At 47.7% G+C, this 25,442-nt stretch overlaps 1 protein-coding gene across 2 annotated transcripts in view; it reads right to left on the bottom strand.

The window, feature by feature from the left end:
* Positions 1-25,442, bottom strand: part of Arsg (arylsulfatase G) — a 73,986-nt gene that overhangs the window by 45,309 nt on the left and 3,235 nt on the right. The window contains exons 2-3 of one of the 2 annotated variants that reach the window (XM_051179622.1): positions 7,338-7,525; positions 3,305-3,352 (exon numbers count right to left, since the gene is read on the bottom strand). In XM_051179622.1, the coding sequence (XP_051035579.1) occupies positions 3,305-3,352; positions 7,338-7,525 (236 nt within the window). The remainder of the gene's footprint in view (positions 1-3,304; positions 3,353-7,337; positions 7,526-25,442) is intronic. The other variant, XM_051179619.1, reaches the window with a different exon arrangement.

The following is a 25,442-nucleotide window of genomic DNA, read 5'->3' as shown; positions in this document are numbered from 1 at the left end:
TGCTTTGCCTGATTGGTCTAATAAAAAGCTGGACGGCCAATAGAGGGACAGGCTGGGCTGGAGGACAGAGAGAATAAGTAGAAGAAAAAAGGAGAGGGGGAGACACAACAAGGGGGCAGGAGTATAGACATCCAGGGCCAGTCGGCCAAGTGGCTACCAGACAGACACAGGGCAGACCATACAGAATGAATAAAAGGTAAAAAGCCCGTCAGCAAAATATAGATGAAAAGGAACGGGCAATTTAATTACAAGAGCTAATGGGACAAGCATAAGACAAGACCAAGCACTCATAAGGAATAAGAAGTCTCTGTGTCATGATTTGGGAGCTGGTTGGTGGCCCAAAAGAAAGCCTGTTACAATTGTCCTCTGACCTCCACATGCGCGCGCGCGCGTGTGTGTGTGTGTGTGTGTGTGTGTGTGTGTGTGCACAAAATTAAAGTAAATAAATAATTTATAACAAAGAACAGAAGATATGTTAAGCTGTGAGAAGTGGATGAGTCAGGCATGATGGTGTAAGCATATAACCCCAGCATACGGAGGATGAGGTGGAAGGATCCTGAGCTTGAGGCCTGGCCTGGACTGTGTACTGAGATCTTGGCTCATAACAAGAAGAGTCAGAGGAGGAAGATGTTCCCAGATGCAGTGGGTGTGGCAGACATGGAGTCAACATCTAAAGAACGAGCGTCTAAGCCAGGGCTCTAAAGGTTGGGAGGTGGAATGGGATGAAGAATGTCAATGTTGTAACCCAAATCCCCTGTATTGAGTTTGTTCTGACACTGCCCCTGTACAGCTCAAGCTCTGAACTGGGCCTGGCAAGTAGGGAGGGCCAGTCGCCTCTTCAGCCCCTGCATGTGCCTCTTGCCTTCTCTTTCTGCACATTTCCTATCCCATTCCTCATGTGGCTCATGCCCTGGAACCCCAATGGCTTTGCCTGGAATTGCCTGCTCCGTAGCTCTCCCCAGTGAAGCCACACAGACGGGGGTCCGGCATAGCCGTCCCACACAATGCCCCACTCCCCACCACTCCCTGCTAGCCCCTTCCTCTTCCATAGTCCAATCACAACCTTCAGACTCTCTGTCAGCACGAATGACAAGATCTTCCCCTTTAGCACTGCATCCCTTAAATTGGGACGTTAGACCCTCATCCCCCAGCAGGTGATTTACAACCCAGGTACCTTTAACTATCAACCTGACACAGCTTAGAGTGACCTGAAAAGCAGAGTTCTCAATTAAGGGATCCCCCAGGTCAGATTGGCTGTGAGCATGTCACTAAGCGGCTGTCTTCTCTGATCACTGGTGTAGGAGGACCCAGCCCACCATGGGCAGCACCACTCCCTAGGCAAGGCAGATAGTTCCAGGCTCTATGAGAAAGCTAACTAAACACAGGTCAAAGCTCCTTTTTGGTCATGGTATTTGTCATAACAGCAGAAAATAAACTAGACTAGTGTAGGGAGATAGTTCTGTGGCACTGACCACGCCCACTGGGGGGTGGAGCCATGGGCGGAGTGACCTGTGGAAGGAGGTCGGAGGGGGCCAGGAAAGGCGCTCTCTTTCTGGCGTGACTCGTACAGGAGAGGATCGGGTTGAATTTCCTGGTGTTCATCTGTCTAGGTTGTAAGTTATTTCTCCCTGAATAAACATCTATTCGGCCTATTTGTTTATCCTGATCCTTATTTACCGCGATAGACTAGTATATACAGAATGGCTGGTAAATGTTACTAGCACTAAAGAAAAACCTGACAGCTCAATGTCAACCTTCTTTGTATACATAGATTTGAATACTTCGTGGGTAAACGACAGAGCCCTGAACTGTTGTCATGTTGTCAAGACGAGTAAATACTTCAGGTTTCGTTGTCAAAGAAGTCTCTATGATGGCTTCTGATGTCACTGTAGCACAAAACACCCTTGGGCAATAGGCACAGGGTTGAGCATGACTGTTTCCAATGAAACTGTATTTCCAGAAACAGCTTGCTGGATTTGGCCCACACTGTATCCCAACTCCTAGTTTAGATATCAACTGCCCTCCAACCCCGAGTTGGTGAGAAGCCTCAGTGTTTGCTGGAGCCCTGCTCTCTAACCAAGATAGCGGGGGAGTATGGATGCGTATAAGGAATGTGTGATGTTTGACACAATCCATGATGGGTTTGGAAGGGAGGGCGGGAGTCCATGGGAACCAGGACAGTGTACATGGACAGAGTACAAAAGCAGGAAGAGACAGAAGGTAGCGGCTAAGAAAGCCCAGAGTGTCCAAGCAAGAAGGCCTTCAGCACTAGGTGGTGCAAAGACAGCAAATACACAGTGATCTCTTTGTTCCCACTTCCCACTCCCGGGTCAGACTCACAAACCATCAGGGACGCTCCTCTTCCAAGCAGGGCACAGTCTCAGTATGCCTCTCTGCTCAATACCTCACCAATGGATCTAATCCAACCTGTCTCACGGGGTTTCTGGAGTAAGTTGTCACTGAACAGGCCTGGTAGTCTTTTCCTCCATCAGCCATTTGTAAAGGTGTGGCTTCATCGTCTTCCCTCTCTAATCCTTTAAAAGGATCCTTCAGGCACAAGGCATCCCTTTGCACAGTTAGGGACAGACATTGAGGCAAGGTGACGGAGAAGTTTGCAAAAACAGTCTGAGACTATCACTAAAGGAAAAGGCCACCTATTTGTGTATAAAGTGGTAGAAGACAGACAAGACAGATGTAGGGCCAAGGGCTGCATGTGCTGACACGGTAAATGGCTTTCTAAGGGACAGTCTGTGGATTCCCATAAGCAAAGAGAAAGGCAGAGTCACAAACTACAAATTGGAAAGAACACCCATATTTTGGCAAATCTGACATTCAGAGAGTGTGTCACTGAGCAATTAGAGGATCCACCTTGACAGCCTGGTCCTGACCTTTCTTCCCCAAGGGTGAGAGGTTTGAGGATGCAAACAGTTGCAGGAAGAGGTCAGGAGTCAGCTTCCTCTATCTGGGTGCATGACACAGGTTCATGTTCTTTCTACCTGTGCTGTCGGGAATTCATGGAATGTTCCCTAGGGTGCATATAACTGGAAGATGGAAGGAAATGGGTGAGTTTACAGTGGACTAGCCTTTTGGGCAGACAGACAACAAAGTAGGGGACCAGGAAAGCTTCTAGAAAGAGAGATGTGAGGATAGGGGCACTGCATGTACCTAAGTGACATTTGAAGCAAAGATGTTCTAAAATAGAGTATCCCAGGGGACACAATGACCTCAAATGCTCACAGAGCTCTTTCACACAGGGAACCTTATTTTGTGGTTCCCGGGGAACAAACTGCAAAAGAATTCTTACCACGAAAATTGGGGTGATAAGAGCCATGGTGCCCAAGATGCCATTTGCCTGTGGAAAGAGAAAGAGAGAGACATTGAGATGGGGCTCTGTGGAAACAAGGAGACTCTTCAAGAAGCTGATCACATACTCGGCTCCCATCACCTTCACACTTCAGTGAGGACAAAAATGAACTTTCTGGTGTTGTACGCTTGCTGAGCTTTGCTCTCTGGGACCTCAAGAGACCCTCCAGGGAGACAGGAGACAAGCAAAGGCTGGATGACTCAGGACCACATGGGAAAGATGAGCTGGGGATGGTCTCTCTTCCCAGCAGCCCAGTGATGCTGCCCAGCTGAGCCTATTCCTTGGCGGGGGGGGGGGGGGGGCACATGGCTTGTGATGCCCTGTGAAGGATCCTGCAAAGATGAAGATGGGTGCAGGTCCCCACCCTGCCTGGCCTCAGCATCTTTGTCTCTGGATAATGTCGTCAGCAGTGAGGAGAGGCCACTTCCCCCAGTAGCTCTACCACTGAGACACCCACCCACAGGGCAGCAAATGAGAAGCTCAGCCACCTGCAGGTCCCACTCCACTGGCTCACTCCTTCGCAGGGATAATTGGGCAATGCGGGGCAGAGCTCTGACAATGTGAGAACCTCTGATCTGCTCGTTTGCTCTGAGGCCTGGATCCCAGGAAACCGCTGCCTAGGCAAGCGGGCCAGAGATGTATAATCAGTCCAAAGATCTAAACTGTGGTGACCTTTGACAACATAAAGGAGGGAAGCCAGCAAGCAGACACAGGGGTGTGACTCTGTAAACCATTTGATGTGGCCTTAATAAAACACAACCAAACTACCTTTTAAAGAAAATACGCAGAGCGAAAATGAACTTAGGGAATCTCGATGGGCACCTGTGCGTATCCATTATCCCCTTCTTGCAACTGCAAACTGTTTTATTTTCTTAAGACAGGGTCTTACTATGTAGCTCAGGCTGGCCTCAGATTGGAAATCTCTTCTCTCCTGAGAACTAAGCTATATACCACCATGCCCAGCTCTATTCTGTGGATCTGAAAAACAAGTTTTGTTTTGTTTTTTCAAGACAGGGTTACATTTTGTAGCCTTGGCTGTCCTGAAACTAGCTCCGTAGATCTGGCTGACCTCTAACTCACAGAGATCTGCCTGCCTCTATTGGATTAAAGGCATGCACCACCACTAAAACCAAAACCCAGCTGAAAAACAAGCTTTTTAAAGAAACAATTAAGGATGAGTATGCCAGCACTCAAAAGACAGGTGTATCTTTATGAATATCAGGTCAGTCTGGTCTACAGTGAGTTCAAGGCCAGTCAGGACTGCATAGTATGACCCTGTCTGAAAAAGAGAGAAGGAGAAGGAAGGAAGGGAGGGAGGGAGAGAGGGAGGGAGGGAGGCAGGCAGGCAGGCAGGCGAGCTGAGGCAGGCAGAAGCCTGGCGTGGTGGCACGTTTATTACAGTGCCTAAGACACTGAGACAGAAAGTTCGGAAGTTTAAGGCCAGTTTAGGTTATATAAGAGTTCAAAGCTAGGATACACAGCAAGCCTGCCTGAAAACAAATACATATACTATTGTAAAATGTAAAATAACACGGAGAGGGAAGGGGTAAAAACACACGAACACAGACGAAGAGCCGAAGCAGTGTTGAACCCTGGGAACGGATCCCAGAGCCCTTTGGTGGGTTTCATTCCTAAGCAAGTAGAGGCTCGTATCCTATTCAGGGCTCACAAACGGTGTAGTCTGGAGTGAGGGAAGGGGGAAGCCATACAGACACCTGTGATCAGTTGCTTACTTGGAAGAAAGGAAACATAATAGCAAAGCAGATGAAGAGCCCAGCCTCCTGCTTTGTAAAAGGCTCCCGCATCAGGCAGTCCAGAGGCCAAATCTGTCCCGGCTCCAGGGATTAAATGGATGTATCTAATAGGTCTATCTAATAGGCAACCCCCAGGGGGAGCTTCATGAGCCCTCTTGGTACAGATGTCAGCATAATTACACCTCAGGGTAGGAGCCGGGAAGAGCATCCCAGTCAGGGTTACTATGGCTGTGATGAAACCCCGTTACCAAAAGCAACTTGGGGAGGAAAGAGTTTGTTTGGTCTATGCTTCCACATCACTGTTCACCACTGAAGGGAGTCAGGACAGGAACTCAAGCAGGGCAGGAACCTGGGAGCAGAAGCTGATACAGGGGAAGTGCTGCTTACTGGCCCCTGCTCCTCAAGGTTTGCCCAGCCTGCTTTCTTATAGAGCAGGGCCACCAGCCCAGGGATGGCCCCGCCCACCCTTCCCCCATCAATCACTAATTAAGAAAACGCCCTATGGCTGTATTTTACGGAGGTATTTTCTCAATTGAGGTTCCCTCCTTTCAGATGACTTTAGCTCGTGTCAGGTTGGCATAAAAGTAGCCACACAGGAAACTAGAAAATACTCTCACTGGTCTCCTCTTCCACTGACTGGGGCTTCCCCTTCTGAGTGTCATCCTGCAGTTGTTGCCTACAAAGGAATGCAAAGCCTTTGAACTCAGAGTGGGAAGGAAAACACCAGAGATGCCAGCCCTTGGTCTGTGCAAAGAAACCTCCTCCAAGCTAACACAGAAGCCTCCAGAGACCAGAGTCTCATCCACAGGGATCCTCACTGCCGCACGTCTGCTGGCACACCCTCCCTTGCCCGTTTCACTACGGTAGTAACAGTAATCCCACTGGAACCAGACCTTCCAAAGTAAACAACAAGCACAAACAGGCTAGGCAGGCTGTAAGGACTGCTGAGTGGTCTCCCCATCTGCAAGAGAGACAGGCAGGGAGGCCCCAGTATCTGGGGTCAGATCCAGTGTCTCCGGCAGGAATGTGAAGCAGGTGTCTTCAGGTTCAAGACATAGTTCTCTTGCTCTACAACAGGAGAACCATAATCCTATGTAAATGAACGCATCCCAGGGCCGGAACATAGTTCACGATGAGTAAGAGGTGCCTTGGAATAAATACACAAGGAAAGGAAGCCTGGGATTCCAGCACTCTGAGACTGTATGTTTGGGACCAGCCTGGGCTACATAGTAAGACCCTGTTTCAGAAACAAACAGGGCTAGGGATGCAGTTGGCAGCGTGCTTGCCTAGCACACCGGAAGCCATGGATTCCACCCCACCGTGTAAAATGGGACTAGGTGGCGCATGCCTAAAATTCCAGCACTCAGGAGGTGGAGACAGGAGGATCCGAACTTCGCTGTCACCTTCAGCTATATAATGACTTTGAAGCCATCTTGGGACACAGGAGACTCTGTTTCAGAGAACAAGTCAGAGGAGGAAAGAAAGGAAACAAGGAAGCTGGGGGAGGGAAAGAGGCGATTGGACAGCGGGGAATCGACTGATGTTTTCCTATCCTATACCCATGTCTTCACTTATGCTTCTAATAACATTTTGCAGTTTGGCAGGGTGGGGCAAGGTTAGGGCTGCTTGTCATAAAGACAGCACTCAGTACATTGTGCATTCTGGGTAGATGCTTCATCACAGACTCACCCCTAGCCCAGAGCCATCGATTTGTTCAAGATGACCATTCCCAGGCCAAGTCAATTACTATAATCCTGTCCCCAGTTTCCCAACTCTGGAGGGGAGGATGTAAGCCCAGTTCTTGGGAAGGAAAGATTCTTATCTTAAAGAAAAGATTCTGTTTCTTGGTATGAGTGGGTGGGTGCATGTAGCTGGGACCCTTGAACCTAATTACAACGGAGGCCCTGCAGCCACAGGCACATGCACAAAAGCCACCCGCTCAGGATAGCAGAGGAGTCTGGAAAAGCTCCCAACGGTATCTTTGAGCATCTGACCTAATGGATGAAATCACTTACCACGAAGCTTATTATCGTGGCAGGAAAGAGGTCTCTGGGAGTTCTCAGCTACTGTCAGGCTCTTCCCAGGTACAGACAGTGAGCTGAGGGCATCCCTACAGCACAGTACGTACCCAGCAACAAAAAACACAGAAGCGAGCAGAACAGGCAGCAGGCGTTCCGAGACTCTTGAGATCGTGAAGCAACCCCCACAGGGTACATTACCTATCATGGCAGTGACATAGCCAGCCCGCTGCAGCACCTCGGCCAAGGTGGTCTCGTTGAGCGGAAGTCCCCCTACAGAGGTGACGGCAAAGTTGTGCGTGACTCCATTGCGTAGGCCCAGCCGGCCAGTAAGCAGAGCAGCTCGGGAAGGAGAGCAGGTGGATGCGGCCGCATGGAAGTCCACAAATCTGCAAAGGAAGGCAAGCAGCTCAGGGCTGGGCCAGCGACAGGCAGCCAAACGGATGGGGAGCTGGCTCACTTGGGGACTGGAACGACAGCCCTGATAAAACTGTAAAAAAAAAAACAAAAAAACACCCGAAGGTGTGCAAGGAAAATGAGGCCAGGAAGGACTCGAGTCCCAGTTAACTCGGATTGACAGGGCCAGTCCTCTTTATTTACAGACTCCATATGTCAAAGTCACTCACTTCAAGGAGTTTTTGAACCTCAAATTCATTATCTGAGCCAGTTTAGAATTACCCATGGATGAAACAGACATGCAGGAGAGATGATTCAGCGATTAAAAGTACAGACTGCTCTTGCAAAGGACCAGAGCTCAGCTCCCAGCACCCATGTTGGGCAGTCTGTAACTCCTGCCCGAGGACATCCAACACCTCTCCTGGTTTCTGTGGGCACCTGCCCTCATGTGCAAATACTCCCACACAGATACACATGCATAAAAGTAAAAAAATTTTTTAAAAGTCAAAGAAAGGAATAAACTTTTTAAAAATATGAGCTCCAGGGCTGGGGAGACAGCTAACCAGTAACGAGCATGATGTGTAAACCTGAGCTCAAGTTCCCAGCACCCGTGTAAAAAGCTAGCACAACAACACGCATCTAGTGTGAGGAAAATGGAGACAGGGGGATTCCCCGAGCTCCATGGCCAGCCTTCTAGCCTCTCTGAAGAATCGAGCTCCAGGTTTGGGGAGAGACCCTGTTTCAAAAAAATAAATTGGGACTGGATTGATTGCCCAGCAGGTAAAGGTGCTTGCCACCAAGCCTGATAATCTAAGCTCCATCCTCAAGACCCACACTGGGGGCAGGAGAGACCGGAGTCCCCAAAACTGTCCTGACTGCCACATACACACCATGGCACAACTACACACACACATAAAAACAACTTTTGTAAGGTGGAGAGCAATCCAGAAAGACACCTGACATCAATTTATGGCCACCACATGCACACATATGAACACATACACATGCAAACAACACACAGAGAGAGAGAGAGAGAGAGAGAGAGAGAGAGAGGAAGAGAGGAAGAGAGAGAGAGAGAGAGAGAGGAACCTGCTCCAATGCACACATTCCTTGTTGAGGTCAGACAAAATTACTCTGCCATCCTGTTTCAGCTCTGAGACTATTAATAAGTATCCTCTGACCTCTCTGTTGAGTTTCATGGCTTTTACTTTTCATATTGTTGTGGGTGATTTCACTGTGGGCAACCCCCCCCCCACGCAGGGTGAAGTGCTAAGTGCTGTCTATCGTTCACATGCACAGGATAGCTTCAATGTGCCTTAGAGAGATATGCAAGTTCCCGGAGCTTTTCAGGGATGAGTTACAGTGCAGTTGGCGGAGCTCAGTGCTAATGACTCAGAAGTACGTATTAAACAAACACAGTGTCTTTAAGCAGAATCACACATAAAACAAGGTTATGAACTGATGTACTAATAAAAATGTTGCATCCAGGCAGGGGCTCACAAGAATGTATTTCCAGTCAGAATAAGGTTGCAGTATCTGCTGTTTGCTGCGACCATGCAAAATGTAACCATCACAGTGAGAACATGTGATTGTGTGCTCTTGCCTACTTTATAGAGGGAATGTAAAAGAATTCTAGGGCAGGCAAGATGGCTCAGAGGGTAAAGGTGCATGCCACTGAGGCGGATGAGTTCAATTCCTGGGACTCCATGGTGGAAAACAGAATTAATTCCTACAAGTTGTCCTCTGACCTCTACGTGTGGTATGGCAGGCATGTAACACCAACCCCAAATATGTATACAAGATAAATACAATGTAATATAAACATGTTCTTTAAAAATTATAGGCATGGGCTGGGCAGTGATGGTACACACGTTTAATCCCAATACTTAGGAGGCAGGGGCAGGTAGAGCTCTGAGAGTTCAAGGCCAGCCTGCTCTACAAAGCAAGTTCCAGGACATCCAGAGCCGTTACACTCTCTATACAGAGAAACCCTGTATAGAAAACCACAAAAAGGAGAAAAAAATAATTCTAGGCATGGGGCCAGTGAAATGGCTCAGTGGATAAAGGTGCTTGCTGCCAAACCAAAAATCTAAGTTCGATTCCTAGGACCTACATGATGGAAAAATGAGCACCAACTCCTACAAGTTAACTGTCCTGTGACCGCCACCCTTGTGCCATTGTATGCATGTATTCACTCCCCATGTGAATAAAATATAATAAGATTTAAAAAAATTCTAGGCATGCCCCTACCCTTAAGGAACATTCATCGTGGTTAGAAGATAAGACTAGGGGCTGGAGAGATGAGTCAGCAGTTAAAAACACCTGTTATTCTTGCAGGGGACTAGAGTTTGGTTCTCAGCACCCACACGATGGTTCACGACCCTCTGTTACTCCAGATCCAGAAGATCCAATGCACGTGCACACACCTGGTGCATATACATGCATGCAGGCAAAATACTCATACACACCCATAAACCTAAAGAGGAAAATAATATAAAGAAAACAAGGGTGGAGTGGCTTAAAGAACAACAGTGGACAAGAACAGACAAATAAGACCCCAAACCCATGGCAGAGACAATGGGATACAGACTGGGTTCAGAACTGATGGGGAGAACGGACTTGATGAGGACCCAAGTTTACTGAAAGATTCCATGGAGTGGGCAGGACCCAGACTGGAATGGAAATGATAGAGCTGTTAGGGACACTTTGAAAATCACAAGGACAGGCATTCCAGTGGAGGGACAGTTAGACACTAGAAGCGCTGGTGGTTAAGCCTTGATTGCCAACTTGGTAGCATTCATAACCACTTAGGAGACACATCTGTGTGTGTGTGTATATGTCAATGTGTGTGTGTGTCTGTGTGTGCATGTGTGTATGTGTGTATATGTCAGTGTGTCTGTGTGTGTGTTTGCGTGCACGCATGCATGCGTGTATGTGTATGTGTGTATATGTGTGTGTATGTGTGTATATGTCAGTGTGTCTGTGTGTGTGTTTGCGTGCACGCGTGCATGCGTGTATGTGTATGTGTGTATATGTGTGTATGTGTGTATATGTCTGTGTGTCTGTATGTGTGTGTTTGTGTGCACGCGTGCATGCGTGTATGTGTATGTGTGTATATGTGTGTATGTGTGTATATGTCAGTGTGTGTGTGGGGGGGGGCATCTCCAGGGATGTTTTAGCTAAACAGTGAAGAAACAGCCTGACTGTGGGCAGTACCATCCCGTGGACTGGGGTCCATGACAGAATTCATCTTGCTTCGCTTCCTACCTGTGAAGACAACATGAGTAGCCGCTTCATGTTCCTTCCACCATTGTGGAATACTCCTTTACACTGTGGGAATATATGTCACTGCAACTGGTTTAGTAAAGAAGCTGACTGGCTTATAGGTAGGCAGAATAAAGTTAGGCCGGCGAACCAGACTAAGAGAATGCTGGGGGAAAGAAGGGCAGAGTCAGGAGAGTGGCAAAGAGATGCACAGAGAAACGAGATGGGCATGCCATACCGAGGAAAGGTACCAAGCCACGTGGCAAAGCATAGATTAAAAAAAAAGGAGTTAGCTGAAAATGCAAGAGTTAGCTAGTAACCAGCCTGAACTACTAGCTGAGCATTTATAATTAATATTAAGCTTCTGTGTGTGTGTGTGTGTTTTTTTTGTTGTTGTTGTTGTTTTGTTTTTGAGAGAAGCCTGCATGACAGGAATTTCCACCTACACACCATGCCTGACTGCCATGATGGATTGTACCCTCAAACTGTGAGACAAAAAGAAATTCTCCCTTGCTCATATTGCTTCTGTAACTGACACAAAATGTAAGTCAACAGCTAGTCTTAAAAATAAAATAAGCAAGGTTTCTCACAAAGGGGCAGGAGAAATGGCCTGTGGAAGAGGGCTGGGAACAAGACCCTTGGGGATATGCTGTTCCATGGATTGGTTTTGATACCATGTAAATGTCAGATCTGGGCAAAATGCAAAGTTAAACTCCAAAAGAGAACCAAGCAGACCCTGTTAGAAGACACAAAACAGAAACAAATGAGTCTCACTGTGCAACAGAGCTCAAAGAAGAACGCCCAGAGGGAAGAATCACTTCAGGTGACATTAGCACGTGGCGTGGCGTTCAGGCTACACCCAAAAAAAGAAAAAAGAAAAAAGAAAAAAAAAAACAATCTAAGAACAACAACCAAAAAGTATATTGGTATATTGTAAGGAAATCTTAAACTTTACACAGCAGCTGTGTTATTGGTGGAAGTATCAGTACTGGATGTGTATGAGAGAGTAATGTAGATAAGTAATTATATTAATGTTCCTAACAGGGAGCCAAGATTTTCACTGTCAGAAAACATAAGAGCCATAAGATGTTAACAAAAGCCTATAATATAAAAATTACTAGCAGCTTAATGACAGGGCTGGGGAAACAGCTCAGTGGTAGAGTGCTTGCCTAGCACTCTCGAGGCCCTGGGTTCAATTTCAACACCATTAAAAAAAGAAAGAAAGAAAGAAAAGAAAATGTCATTATGAATTTATAATTTTTTTTTTAAAAAAAAGTTTATTTCCAACTTACTAACAACCGACAGGAAGAAGCACTACTTCCCCTCCCCCCACACAACAGCAAACATAACTGCATCCAGTCTTTGTTTTCAACCCACATTAAAGGAATCACAGCTCTTGCAGAAATATCCGATTCCAGGTTTGAGATAATTGGGGCATCAGAAGAACAAGTATATGTTTGGGAGACAGTTCACTGGTACAGTGCTAGCCTCGTATGCACAACTCCCTGAGCTGGATCACACACACATGCACACACACATGCACACACACACATGCACACACACACATGCACACACACATGCACACACACGCAAATGTACGCACACATGCATGCAGGCATGCAGGCACACAGGCATGTACCCTGACTCATTTTTCACCACTGGAAAAGAACATGATACCAATTCCACATCCGAAAAACCCATAATTAAAGGAAATGCCCCGACCCTCTGGACTGACCTAGAGCCTCAGCCAGGTGACAAGGGGGAATACTCCTTTGCATCAACTAGCTCACACCAAAAGCACGGTGGCCTTGGCAAATAATCATGTCTGCAACATCCGAAAATAAAATAACTGATGACCCACAGACACAGGTGGTCACACTGTCATACTCCCTCACCTCCCGGTCACTTAAGAATTTGACAGAACTGGCAATTAGCTCCCTACAAAGGGATTAGATTTAGTGTCACTAATCATTTGCCTGTGGCCTTCTATGCCTCCTGATGGGATGAAAGATGAAGTGTATAAAAGCAAGGGCTCTGCCAAACACACTTAACCGGAATCCAATCAAACTTCTGAATCTAATTTCCAGGGTACAGGAAATCCAGCTATGAGGACAACAGACTCGACTATGTCACGAGGAAACTCTCAAACAAATCAGTGCTCAGGTGTTTTGAGACAAGGGGTCCAGCTACTTCAAAGAGCCGGGGGGAAAATCTGGGACTGGGGACTGGGGAGTGGGCGACAGCCTACATTAAAGGAAACCAAAGAGAGAAAAGGAAATGCAGAGTGATCTCACTCCCAATACACTTAAAGGCGCATCTGAGGAGTAGTGGAAGAAATTTAAACGTGAAATCGATTTTAGATATCAGGGGATTACTGGCCGTTTTTTAGTGTGTGCAAGAACACTTCTTAAAAGATGCATTTATTGTACGTGTACGAGTGTTTTGCTTGCCTGCCTGTCTGTACATGCACCAGCTGTGTGGTGCCTGCAGAGGCCAGAAGGCACTGGATCCCATGGAACTGGAGTTCCAGACAGTTGTGAGTCACCATCTGGGTGCTAGGAACCAAAGCTGGGTCTCAGCAAGAATAGAACAGCAGGTGGCTCTTAACCTATGAGCCATCTCTCCACCTCCAACATTCTTATCTAAAGAGACACATACTGTGCTCTTTGCCACGAAGGGGCATGATCTTAGTGTCCTTCAAAAATTCGGAGAGTGTATTTATAGGTAGACTGCAAATATAAACAAGGCAGCAAGGTGCTCAGGTAGGTCAGTATTTTCGTGTTTATTTTACTCTTCTTTGGGTTCCTGTGTTTAACATTCTTTAATGAAAATTGAAGTTTTTAAACTATAGAGATCTGAATCCAGAATGACCATGGCAGTGACAGAAGATTCATGGGGGCTCTGCTGGAGGGAGGGAAAGACGGCTTAGAGGATAGTGTCATCTCTGGGCCTCCTGGTGTCCAGACTGTGTAGACCTCAGTGAGTTAATGAGATGAGGGACTGGCCCAAAGTGGAGGCTGAAATGTGACACTGAAACATCTTGACGCAGTGGCTGGGGAGATGACTCCACTGGTAAATCTGCAGCACCCACATAAAAGCTGGGTGTGGTGGCCCACATCAGTAATCCCAGTGCTGGGGGAACATGACTAGGAGGTCCTGGGGGCTCACTGGTTTGGCAGCCTAAGCAAACCAGCACCCTCTAGGCTTAAGGATAGATTCTGACTCAAAAGTTCAAGTGTAGAGCTATAGAGGAAAACATCTGATATCAACCTACGCCTTCCCACAATGCACATGCATGGGTATGTGCATCCATACACATACATACACATCTGCATAAAGCACATGCATGAGCTCACAGACACGCTCATGGACGGACACAGAGAAAGAGAGAGAGAGAAGAGAGAGAGAGAGCAAAAGACTTCCAGCTGGGCATCACTTCTCTCTGGTTGCCAGGACCCCCAGGTAAACTGAAACCTACTAGACCCTAATGTTTTCACACTCCTTGGGTGTCCCCATGGAGATGGCATGGCTAGCTAAAGCAAACAGGACTCAGCATCCCTGTCCTTCACCATGACCTTGACATCTGGAGAAACAGTGGCCCAGGGAGGACAAATGAGTTCTTCATACCACCAGTGTGGCTCCCTTCCTTTGAACGATTCTTTCTCTTTTTCCTTTCCTTATTGCCTTTATTACTTTATTGTGTTTTTATATTTTTACTTTGCATTCAGGATGTAGGAGGGCATACCACAATGTGTGGAAGCCAGACTCAGTCCTGGCCTTCCACTATGTAAGTCCCAGGATTGAACTCGGATTATCAGGCTTGGTGATGAGCAACTCTCTTCACTGAGCTATTAAGGGGGTTCCTGCAGGTGTCACACAGGGAAGCAAACCCCATGAAGACATGAGAATGAAAACCCAATCAGACTGACTTTGTCAACCTGGGTAAGACTTTGGGATTCTAATGATGGAGGTGTATTACGAATGTATTTACACCCAATATAGTTTGGAAAAATATTTCCTGGTGTAATACAATCCCCATCACACAAGAAAGTGTTAATTACATTGACACTTAATACAGGGTACGTATCATTTCTTCCACGAAGATGGGTTCTGAGATACAATACCTGTACTAGCTTAAGAGCTTAAGGGTGTAGCCCGGTCTTGGCCATGCAGATAGCATAGAGGTCATTTGGGCTATCAGCCACCTCTGGTCTTCTGCTTCCTGGTCAGCCAGGATGTAAACAGTCCAGCCTCAAGCTCCCACTGCCATCAACAGAACCCCTCCTGACACTGTGGGCCTAAATAAAATTATAAACCACAAAATAAATTAGATCTCAGTGAGTTGGAGGCCAGCCTGGTCTACAAAGTAAGTTCCAGGATAATCAGGACTGTTACACAGCAAAACCCTATCTCAAAAACAAACAAACAAACAAACAAACAAAAAACCCACAAAATAAATTGATGCTAGACAGACAGACAGACAGACAGAAGAGGGCTCTCACTGTCCAGGCTGTCCTGACACAATATCCTGCCTCCCGCTCCTGAATCCTGGGATTACAGGCTCATGCTACTACACCCTGCCCTGAAACTATGTATGTGTTCATATATGTGTATGTTTGTATGCGTGTATGTGTGTATGTTGGTAAGTGGGCCTGCTCCTGTATGTATTTAAGCACATGCAAGGTGCACATGTGTGTGAAGGCCATGAGACAATTTCAGGAGTTGTTCCTCAAGAGCTGTCCATCTTGTTCATGAGGCTAGGTCTTCCATCTACCTGGAACTTTTAGAGCAGACCAGGCTAGCCAGGAACCACCGAGATCTTCACATGTCTGCCTCCCTGGGGCTGGGATTACAAACCTGGATTACCCCCACACTTGGCTCTATTTAAATGCATACATATATATTTAATATTGCACATTGATATGGGTTCTAGAGATGATATTTATATATACACATATACAACTGAGTTCTATTATCTGCCCAGCCTGAAACCATTTGAACAGCAAAGGAGGGGCATCCTCAGGGAGCAGGGGACGTGCGCTTGTGAGATCCCAGGCCTGCGGGCCAGGAAGTGTGTCCCAGTCCTAAAGGTCTACTCTTGGCAGCAGGCCATACGACACCTCCTATGATCCTCCCCGTGACAGAATGAGGACAGGGATGGTGCCTGTGCCTACACACTCTGCCAGGTTTACACAAACTGGGCGAGGCCCTCCCTCCGGATATTCCGGGAGATCCCGGGTTCAGCTAGGGAACTCCACCCAGCCAGCCAGCGCTTCCCTTCTGTCGCCTCGGTCTCCTGGGGGCTCAGGAAAATGTATTTGTGGTCTTCCTTCCCCCAGTATCCCAAGCACGGGTGGGTTTATTCCAAACACTTCCAGCACACACAGGGCTCAAACTCCAGAGGGAAACCTTGGGTGCCGATGTTGCAGCCTGCTTTCAAGTGCTGTGTTAGTAACTCCAAACAGCCCCTCCATCCATGGCTCAGAACTTCACTTCTAAACAAACATCCATTCTCCCTTTTCTCTTGGGACTGAAGTGCAAGGACCCTTCCTAGCTTACCCTGCAAGTGGGCCTCATGATTATTCTCATAACCCTCACCCGGGATGCTTACAAGACAACTATTACAACCCCAGGCGCTTTCCCAAGCTCTTCACACACATTAAGCCATAAGCATCTGTTGGCCTTGGGTTCGTTCCGTTTTGAATATGTAGTTTGGAATGGAATGACCGGAGCTTAAGCTTCTACATCCAACACAGTAGGACCAGCTGCCCAATTTGTAGCGCCCAGGGGGAAAGTGAAAAAGCAGGGTCCCGCTAACCATCTCAACATGATGGCAACAAGGATTAGGGTCCAGAGATGCTTCTAAGTGTAAGGCCTCTGTGCACCTGCCTGGACCACACACCTCCACAGTCAGTGCTGACTCAGAGCATCAGCCACGGCTAACGAAGCCCCCATCAGTCCTCAGCCCTCCCGGCTTCCCGAGGCAGAGAGAAAGAGCTATTGGTCCCACAGGACCAGTGGTTGTTTCCTTTGCCCTCCTCTGTAGGAACGCCTGACTCTTTTTGAGATGCACCCCAGCATGCCTGGTACTCCTCTGCAGTCATCCCTATCTCAGGAAGCATCACCACCTCCTCTCACCCAGCTGCTCAAGTCAAAGCATCATCAGAGCCTGGCACACCCGAAACCCAGCACCCAAGAGGTGGAGGCAAGAGGGTCTCTTATTCAAGCACAGTGATTTCTACGACAAGGCAGGGTTTCATAGTAAGACCCTGCCTCAAAGTCAAACAACAACAAAACCATCACCTCATCCTTCTCTTCCCCCGCCCCCAGCATGCCCCAGCACTTCTGTTTCCAAACTGCCCCCATTTGCTTTCTGTTGCTGTGACCAATGGCTACTTAGGGAGGAAATGGTTTATTTCATCTTATGACTCCCAGGGTCACAATCCATCACCAGGAGATGTCAGGGCAGGAAGTCAAGGCAGAGAACCCGGAAGCAGAAACTGACTCGGAAACTGCAAAGGGACACTACTTACTGGCTTGCACCCCATGACTTGCTGAGCCTGCTTTTTTTATGTACACCTGCCAAGGGACAACATTGCCAACTGTAGGTTGGACCCTCCCACACCAATCATTGAGCAAGAAAACTCCCCCACAGACTTGCCTGTAAAACAATCGGGAGGTGTTTTCTCAAGCAAGCTTCCTTCTTGCCAGATGACCCTAACTTACCAACACACATATCTGGCCTTTTGTCCTTTGCCTCATCCTACTCTGCCTCCCAGGACTGCCTGCTGTATACCTCTAGTGAGTACCTTACATATTGTGCTCTCCCACTGAACAGGACACAGCTGGCTCAGCCCTGCTCCACCGTTCCGAATTCTTGCCTATGGTCCCTCCCAACTTCAGCTCCATTTTCTGAGGGGTGGCCACGATAATCTTGAAAAGCGTTTAGCAACTAACAGACCCTGAGTGGAAACCCTCTATTTGTTTTGTTTTTTTGTTGCCTGATTGTTTTTGTAATGAAAGTACCCACAGCCATTATGATGGCCTGCAGGCCCTCTATCACCTCCCCAGCCAGGAAGCTGGGAGATGGTCCATATGGACTACAAGTTCCCTGAGATGCTATTTCTGTCAGCCTCCGGGCAGCCAGGTGGAGTCCAGAGCAACTGCAAGTGCCAAAATGACGTCTTGTACTCTAGGGAGCACAGCCCCCTCCAGCACACAACGGAGACAGCCCTTGGGGCCAGATGGGGAGCTTCAAGGAAATTTCGGTAATCAAGGTTTCTTAGTTAAGTGCCTTTACCAGCTGAGCTATCTCTCCTGGCCTTTGTTACTTCTTGACTCCTCATTTCCAGTGTTGCCATCCAGAAGCCACATGGCAGCTGTCCCCGCTCCCGTCAAACTCTTAATTCCTTTTAGCACACTAGCCAGATATTGAGTTTCTGGGCCCTACATCTTCAAGGACCGACTTCTGCTTATTCATCACAATCCACTGTGCTCTGCCCCATTGGACATTTTCAGACTTCTGGGGACAGAGCTCAGCAGTAGAGCACTTGCCTAGCATGCACAAAGCCCTGGGTTCGACCCCCAGAACCACGTAAATCGGGTTTGATGGGGCACACCTGCCCGTGATCTTAGCACGAGGGAGGTAAAGGCAGGAAGATGAGAGGTTTAAGGATATCCTTGGCTACACAGTGAGTTCAGGACTAGCCTGGACTACATGAGACCATGTCTCAGAAGTAAAGAATGATCACTTGGGCAGCACACATACTGAACAGAAACAAGACAGAGAAGATGGAGTGTGGCCCGCCACAAGGATGATATGCAATTTTGTGAAGCATTCACTAAACTGTGGAGTTGACCTAGGTATCTAAACTTTTAATCTCAGCACTTGTGGGGCACAGGCAGGCAGATATCTGTGAGTTAGAGGCCAGCCTGGTCTACAGAGCTAGTTCCAGGACAGCCATGGCTATGCAAAGTAACTCTGTCTCAAAAAAAAAAAAAAAAAAAAAAAAAAAAAAAAAAAGGCGGGGGGGTGGAGAAAAACCAAAGACCTTGGTATCCAACAAGAGTGGCACAATAAGATAAATTGTGTATTTACACAATGGAATTATTTTTGTGTTCAGTCAGAAAGGAGAACGAGGTTATGTTTACAGGAAAATGGACACAATTGGAAATAATCATATTAAGTGAATTTAGCCTATCACAGAAACACAAACATCATATGTTTTTTCTCACCAAAAGGTTCCTAGATATGAGAGAGAGAGTGTTTAGGAGAACAAACCAGACTGTGAAGGAAAAGGAGGCTATGAAATAAGTTCAGAGTATAACACACACACACACACACACACACACACACACACACACACACACACACACACGAAAACTTGAAAAACTAAAATGTACTTTTGTTTTTTCGAGACAGGGTTTCTCTGTGTAGCTTTGGAGCCTGTCCTGGAACTCGCTTTGTAGACCAGGCTGGCCTGGAACTCACAGAGATCCGCCTGCCTCTGCCTCCTGAGTGCTGGGATTAAAGGCATGGGCCACCAATGTACTTATGAAAAGGAAGAATGAAAGAAAGAATGACTGGGCTCACCCCTCTTATTGCCCTTCCAGATCCCTAGTTACCCACACAAACCTATCGTTGTCACAGGAGGGTTAGCCGTGAGGCCATTAGAGTCATGAGTGCCGTTTTACTGCGGCACACCTACTCTCCGTGTGACTCCTACAGATCTTCTGACATCTGTCCCCTGCATGTGTCCCCCGTCATGGACACACCATGGCCTCAGGACCTTCCCAGGAGCTAATCAAGCAGCATGACTTCCTCTGATCTTGCCCAGCCCAGGACCCGAACCGGGTTATTCAGAATCCAAACTGAGGCCAAAGGTGGTGGCTCGTACCGTTGGGAGACTGAAGCAAGAGGCATGCGGTAAGTTCAAGGCTAGCCTGGGCTACATAACGAGCTCCAGGCTAGCTTGGAGTACAGAATGACAACTTATCTCAAAATAAAACACAACAGGGCTACACCTGGGACTTGAATCAGGGTGGGAAATAACTCTTTTCTCCCACAGTTCTCAGCACAGAAGGATGGCGCCTCATTTCCTGTTTCAGGGAGGTACCTGAGAGCACCTGGGCATGCTGAAACAGCCTCTTCCCATGGCTAAGTCCTTGAGCCAAGCCCATAGTCCTTTTGTGCTGGTGCTGGCTGAACTGGGTCTCTGCCAGAACTGTGGAGAGCTGGGAACTGCACTGTTAAAAATGGGGGATGGGGACCTGGAAACATGGGGGACCATGACAAATCCCTGCCCTCTAGTCGCTGGGTGGCTCAGTTCTACATTCTGACAGTATGTGTACCAGGAAGCAGTCCTCCAAAGAAGCTATGTGCAGTAAGCAGGAAGTTTAGCTCATCGGTAGAGTGCTTGCCTGGCATGCACAAGGCCCAGGGTTCAGTCCCAAGCAGGAAAAGTAAGTTTTGGCATTAAAGTTGTCTTACATACACCTTACCTATGCAGTGATGCCCTCCCTGCATGAGGATATGTATACCATGCTGGTCCTAGGGGTGGCCAGGGAGCCACCTTAGTTTGTGTAAATATAAGTGGGATGACACATTTCACTCTTGTTTATTCCAAGATGTTGAGAAAGGTCTTGCTATGTAGTCCACGCTGATCTTGAGCTCATGAGGTGGTGATGGCGGTGGTGGTATGTATCTTCAAATCCTGATTTTCTTGCTTCAGGCTCCCAAATGCTAAGATTACAGAGGTGGGCTGGGGATCAAACCCGGAGTTGTGCATGCTGGATAAGCACTCAACCAACGGGGCTACACCCTCATTGCTACTTCTAATACTTGTTTGTTTGGAGCCAGGGTTTCACTACTAGTCATGGCTGGCCTGAACTCACAGAGATCCACTGGCCTCTGCCTCTCCGGCGTCACCTATTTCTACTTATTTTAGTATTCTATAAAATAGGTATTTTTACAGATGAGAGAGCTTACAGAAAATGCTGAGGTATTTAACTTACCCAAGCCCAGTGCTACTGTGAATCTTTATACCGAGGCTTCTAATGGCCTGGCTGCACAGGGTACTATCAACAGCCAGTAGGTGAAAGAGTTTCAACCATGCCTACCCCACCCAAATCCTTGGGCTCTTTCCTATACAGCTATCCGGTGGAAGCTGGCCAGCCCTCACAGCATATGACATTATCTAGGTCATCGTGTCACAAGGAACTGCTCTTTGGCTGGGGGGGGGGCTCCTAAAAGCCACTCCTAATGGTCCCGTTTCTGAGACCTGACTCAGATCCACTCAAAGCACACAAACTTGAGGGAAAAAAATAAGACACAGGAATGCCATGCCCTTCCTCACTTCCAAGGACAACGCAGGGACTAGAGTGCTCAACATGATTCCTTTCTGAGCAAAAGTTACACAGGAACTCAGAATCCCAAGTTCACCCTGGTGAGTGTGAAGTCTGTGCCAAGGGAGTACAAACGAAGAGAGCTTAGCATTGGCAGCAATGAGGGACTTCTGTCCCCTGGACTGATTGTCCACACCGGGTCTGGAGTACTCAGAAGCTGTTGACCACTATTTCCTCTTACCTGACACTGTAGGCTAAGAGTAATGTCCCTAAAATTCACATACATGGGCTGTTGAGAAGGCTCAGTATGCAAAGGAGCTTGCCTCCAAGCCTGAGCAGCCAAGTTCAATTCCCAGAACCCACATGGTGGACTGAGAGAATCAGCTTCTGCAGGTTATCTATCTTCTTACATCCACCATGGCTTGAGTGCATGAGGCGGCACACACACACACACACACACACACACACACACACACACACACACCGGGGGGGGGGGGGAATGGGTAAATAAATAAATGTAAAAGAAAATTTAATTCACGTATATGTTAGTCACCATTGTAATGGCTTGAGAAGTCAGGAGGGTAAAACAGCCCTGATGAGAATTATTTAAAAAGGGGGAAGGCTGGGGCTGTAGCTCAGTGGCACACCACTTGCCTAGGCGGTACAAGGCCGTAGATGTGACCCTGACACTGTAAAAGGAAAAGGGAAAGGCAGACTACTTTCTCTCACTCTGCCACAGGAGAATACAACAAGAAGGTGGCGCCTGAAATACAGGAAGTGCATCCCTCCCCAGAGCCCAACCATACCGACAGCTTGGTCTTGCCTTCTCTGGCTTGAGGGCAGTAAAAAAATATTTGCCTAAGTCACGCACTGTATGTATTTATTACAGCAGCCTGTGCTAATGATGTGGACAGGGCAAGTAACTACCTTGATTAACTGTTATCCCAGCTTGCCTATCTGTAACTTCTGTCTTGAGTGTGATGTCTCTGTGGACACATTAGTGTCATCTTGAGAGGCACCATGGTACACGCACACCCCAGCAAAATGTAGCTGTGAGATCCTCTGCAGACTGTGGATTCTGGACAGAAGGGATTTCAGGCTGCAGCTCTGGCCACAGACATACAACTTAGATGGAGTGAGGTCGATTAAAGCAATATCTGGTACATGAGAAAAACTTCAAAAGAGAAACTCAAGGGGTTTGCCAGGGTCTTTGGAAAGTCTGGCTAGTACCCATCTCTCCACTTCCCCTAAATACAGAACTTTAAGACATGGCCCACATGTTACCTTCCCATCCCATCCCTCCAGGCCACCATGTCCCTTTGGTAAGGACTAATGAATAAGCACTAACCCTGCCTTGTAATTTGGAAAGCTTTTTTTTTTGTTGTTGTTATTCTCCAAACCTATCTGGGCAGGCTCAGGCCAGTTCACCAACAGGGGTCCTCATTAAAGTCTGAAAATACATTGTAAAGTGAAGCTGGAAACTGGCAGCCAGACATTACAGCAGGCTGCTAACAAGAAAATCAGTACAAATTAAGGCACAGCTAGACAGAAGCCAAGCAACTTGCCATTGCATAAATTATGTGTATTAGAATCAGGGAATGAGGATGCTGTAAGCATCGCCACAGAGAGACACTACACCACACGGTTCAAGCGTGCCCAGACTTCACTGACAAGGAGTTTAAAATAGGATGACGAGGCTCTCGGTGGCAACTATCTAAATTGCTATGTGACCGGAATAAAAAACGATCCCTGCCCCCTTCATAATTTAAAGGCCGAGGGGGGTGGAAACAGGTTTTAAATCATCGGTTGTGGCCTTTGTGTTGGGAGCTCTACTAACTGCAGAGATGACTTGGTTAAAGGGGCTGACCATATAATCCGGCCTCCACATCACCGTCTCTTAAATGGGAAGATGACCGACCCAGTGTTTCCTGAGAGGACTGTTAAATTAAATCGCCCTGGTAAAAGATGCACAGACCTCTGCTGACTACAAACAGTGTAAAGGTCGTGGCTTGTGTTTCAATGTTTTTCCCCTCCCCCATTCATAAATTCACTGTCTAGTTTTGCTTGTTGTTTCCTAATAAGATTCCCCAGAGCTGAGTTAGGTGCTGTCCTGGGCAAGTGGCCCTTCCCCCCCCCCCAAGTGCATGTGCAAGCACACTCACAGGGCACACAGGGACAGTTACTGCCTCCTGACCTGACAGCTCTCTCCATCAGCAGCACCCTGAAAAGAGCTTCCTGGATGGCCCCACAGGACATTCCCTTGCCTTCCCTGTTAACATCTTGAGCCATTCCAAGTGTTCTAGAATACTCTATCCATCAGCTCTGGCTGATGCACCTTTTCCCTCCTTTGTTGGGCAAACTGGGACTTATCTTTAGGTCTCAGCATTGGGGCCTGTGACAGTTAATCTTGATTGTCATTTTAGTAGGATTTAGCATTACCATGGGAACAAACCCAAGGGATCATCTGTAAGGGATTTTTACAATGAGGTTAACTGAGGGGGGTGTGACCCATCTTAAATGGGGGCGGCGACATTCCCTAGGCCGGGGTTCCAGGAGCAACTACACTCATTCCTCTCTGCGTCCTGCCTGAGGCCAGCTGCTGTCACAGCTCCCTGCCACGGTGGACTGTGCCCGCAAACTGTGGACCAAGTCGAACTCTTCCCTCCGTGCACTGTTTGTGTTTGGTGTTTCATCACAATCAGAAGGCAGCCGGAACAGATCTCCTCCTCCCCTGAATTTTTTTTACTGCAGTGCCATTCTCTCCCTAGAGCCCTAATGTCACTCGGAGGTCACCATGCAGTAGACAAGGGGCCCGGAATGGGTGTGCTAGCTCTAGTCTCTCTAAGCTGTCAAGCTGGTTACATCCGGCTCATACTGAAAGCAACCCCCCCACACACACACACCCCCTCATGAGGAAGCTGAGTAGAGGTTTCATTTCTGGCAATGCACTCTTATCATTATTGGCCATTAAGATTCTGTATTTCATAAGGTGAGAACTGGCCTCATGACTCTTAAGAGATTCATTATTGAATGCCGGTACTCACGAGTCCTAAAGCCCAACTAATCATAGCAATGGAATGGGCTTCTTTGGTCTCATCCTTGGTTAAGCGGACTGGCACCAAGGCCCCACCGGTTAACATTTCAGTTCCTCTTTTTTCTTTCCGTGATTCGTTGCCATCTAGGTCACTGTGTTTCTCCATGCCCCCATCTATTGAACAGAGCCGAGAGGTAAAAGCTTGCATGCACCCTTCTTGTTATCTTCATCTTGTCCCAGTTGATATGTTCGCACGACATGACTGTTATGTCTGTTTGACCTATTTACCCAAGAGCAAAGATGGAAAGCTGCCTGTCCCACAATGCTGAGAGCTCACAGGGAGACAGAACAGAGACCACCAGAGCAAATGTCTGGGAGTCGGTGGCAAAGAGGAAAATGAGGATTTCCCCCAGTGAGGGTCCCTCCATCCCTATGTCTGTCTCTGTTAGTCTCTGGACGGGTTACACAGCTGGGGAAGGGTCTATTCTCTTTCTAACAGCAGTCTTACAGAGTGTCATTTCTGCTCTGGCCTCCTTAGTGAGTACCAGACAGCCAGATCAAGACCTTACTAATCCCTTGTAGGGTTGGCACCCTCCTTTAGGTCACTACAACCCTCCCCCAAGTCTTCATGGGGGGGGGGGAAGAAGAAGGAGATTTCTGAAAGGTAACAGGGAATGTGGTCTGTTCTTAGAACAAAAATCAAAGCAAGTATTTGGCTGAATTGACAGCTCAATTCATTACTCACTGAGGCCTATTTTAGAAGCAGTTCTCAGGTCCCTGGGAGCCTCTGACCTTTGAGTGGTGACTATCGATCTTTGATGCCTGGGCTAAGCTCCTGCCCAGGTCCCCCAGCAGCAGAGGCATTGACTTGACCCAGAACTAACCTGGGAGCAGGGAAACGGTAGGAAGTAAGAGCAAGATGCCAAGTGAACATGCTGCTGATCGATGCGCATGAGTAAGTGCGGACACAACAGGCTCGCAACATCGCAAATTCACCGGCATCAGCCTGGCAGGCAGTTCGCATCTGTGGGCAAGCACCCCCCTCACAGTCACTGCTCATCCCTGCTGCAGGTGGGCTGGAACAATGGCTCAGCCAGTAAAATGTCACAGGCACAGCTGAACAGATCAGAGGAGTCCCCACCACACAGGATTTGTGCCTGACCCCCTTCTGCTCAGAGTGGAGCAGCTCAGAGAAGGAGGTGACTGGGCCTCCCAGATCTCAGCTTAAAAACCAGTCCAGCTGTCTCCTGGAGAAACCACTGAGCTCT

This window comes from Phodopus roborovskii, unplaced genomic scaffold, assembly GCF_943737965.1.
Source record: "Phodopus roborovskii unplaced genomic scaffold, PHOROB, whole genome shotgun sequence".
NCBI lineage: Eukaryota > Metazoa > Chordata > Mammalia > Rodentia > Cricetidae > Phodopus > Phodopus roborovskii.
This window is presented reverse-complemented; position numbering and strand designations above follow the sequence as displayed.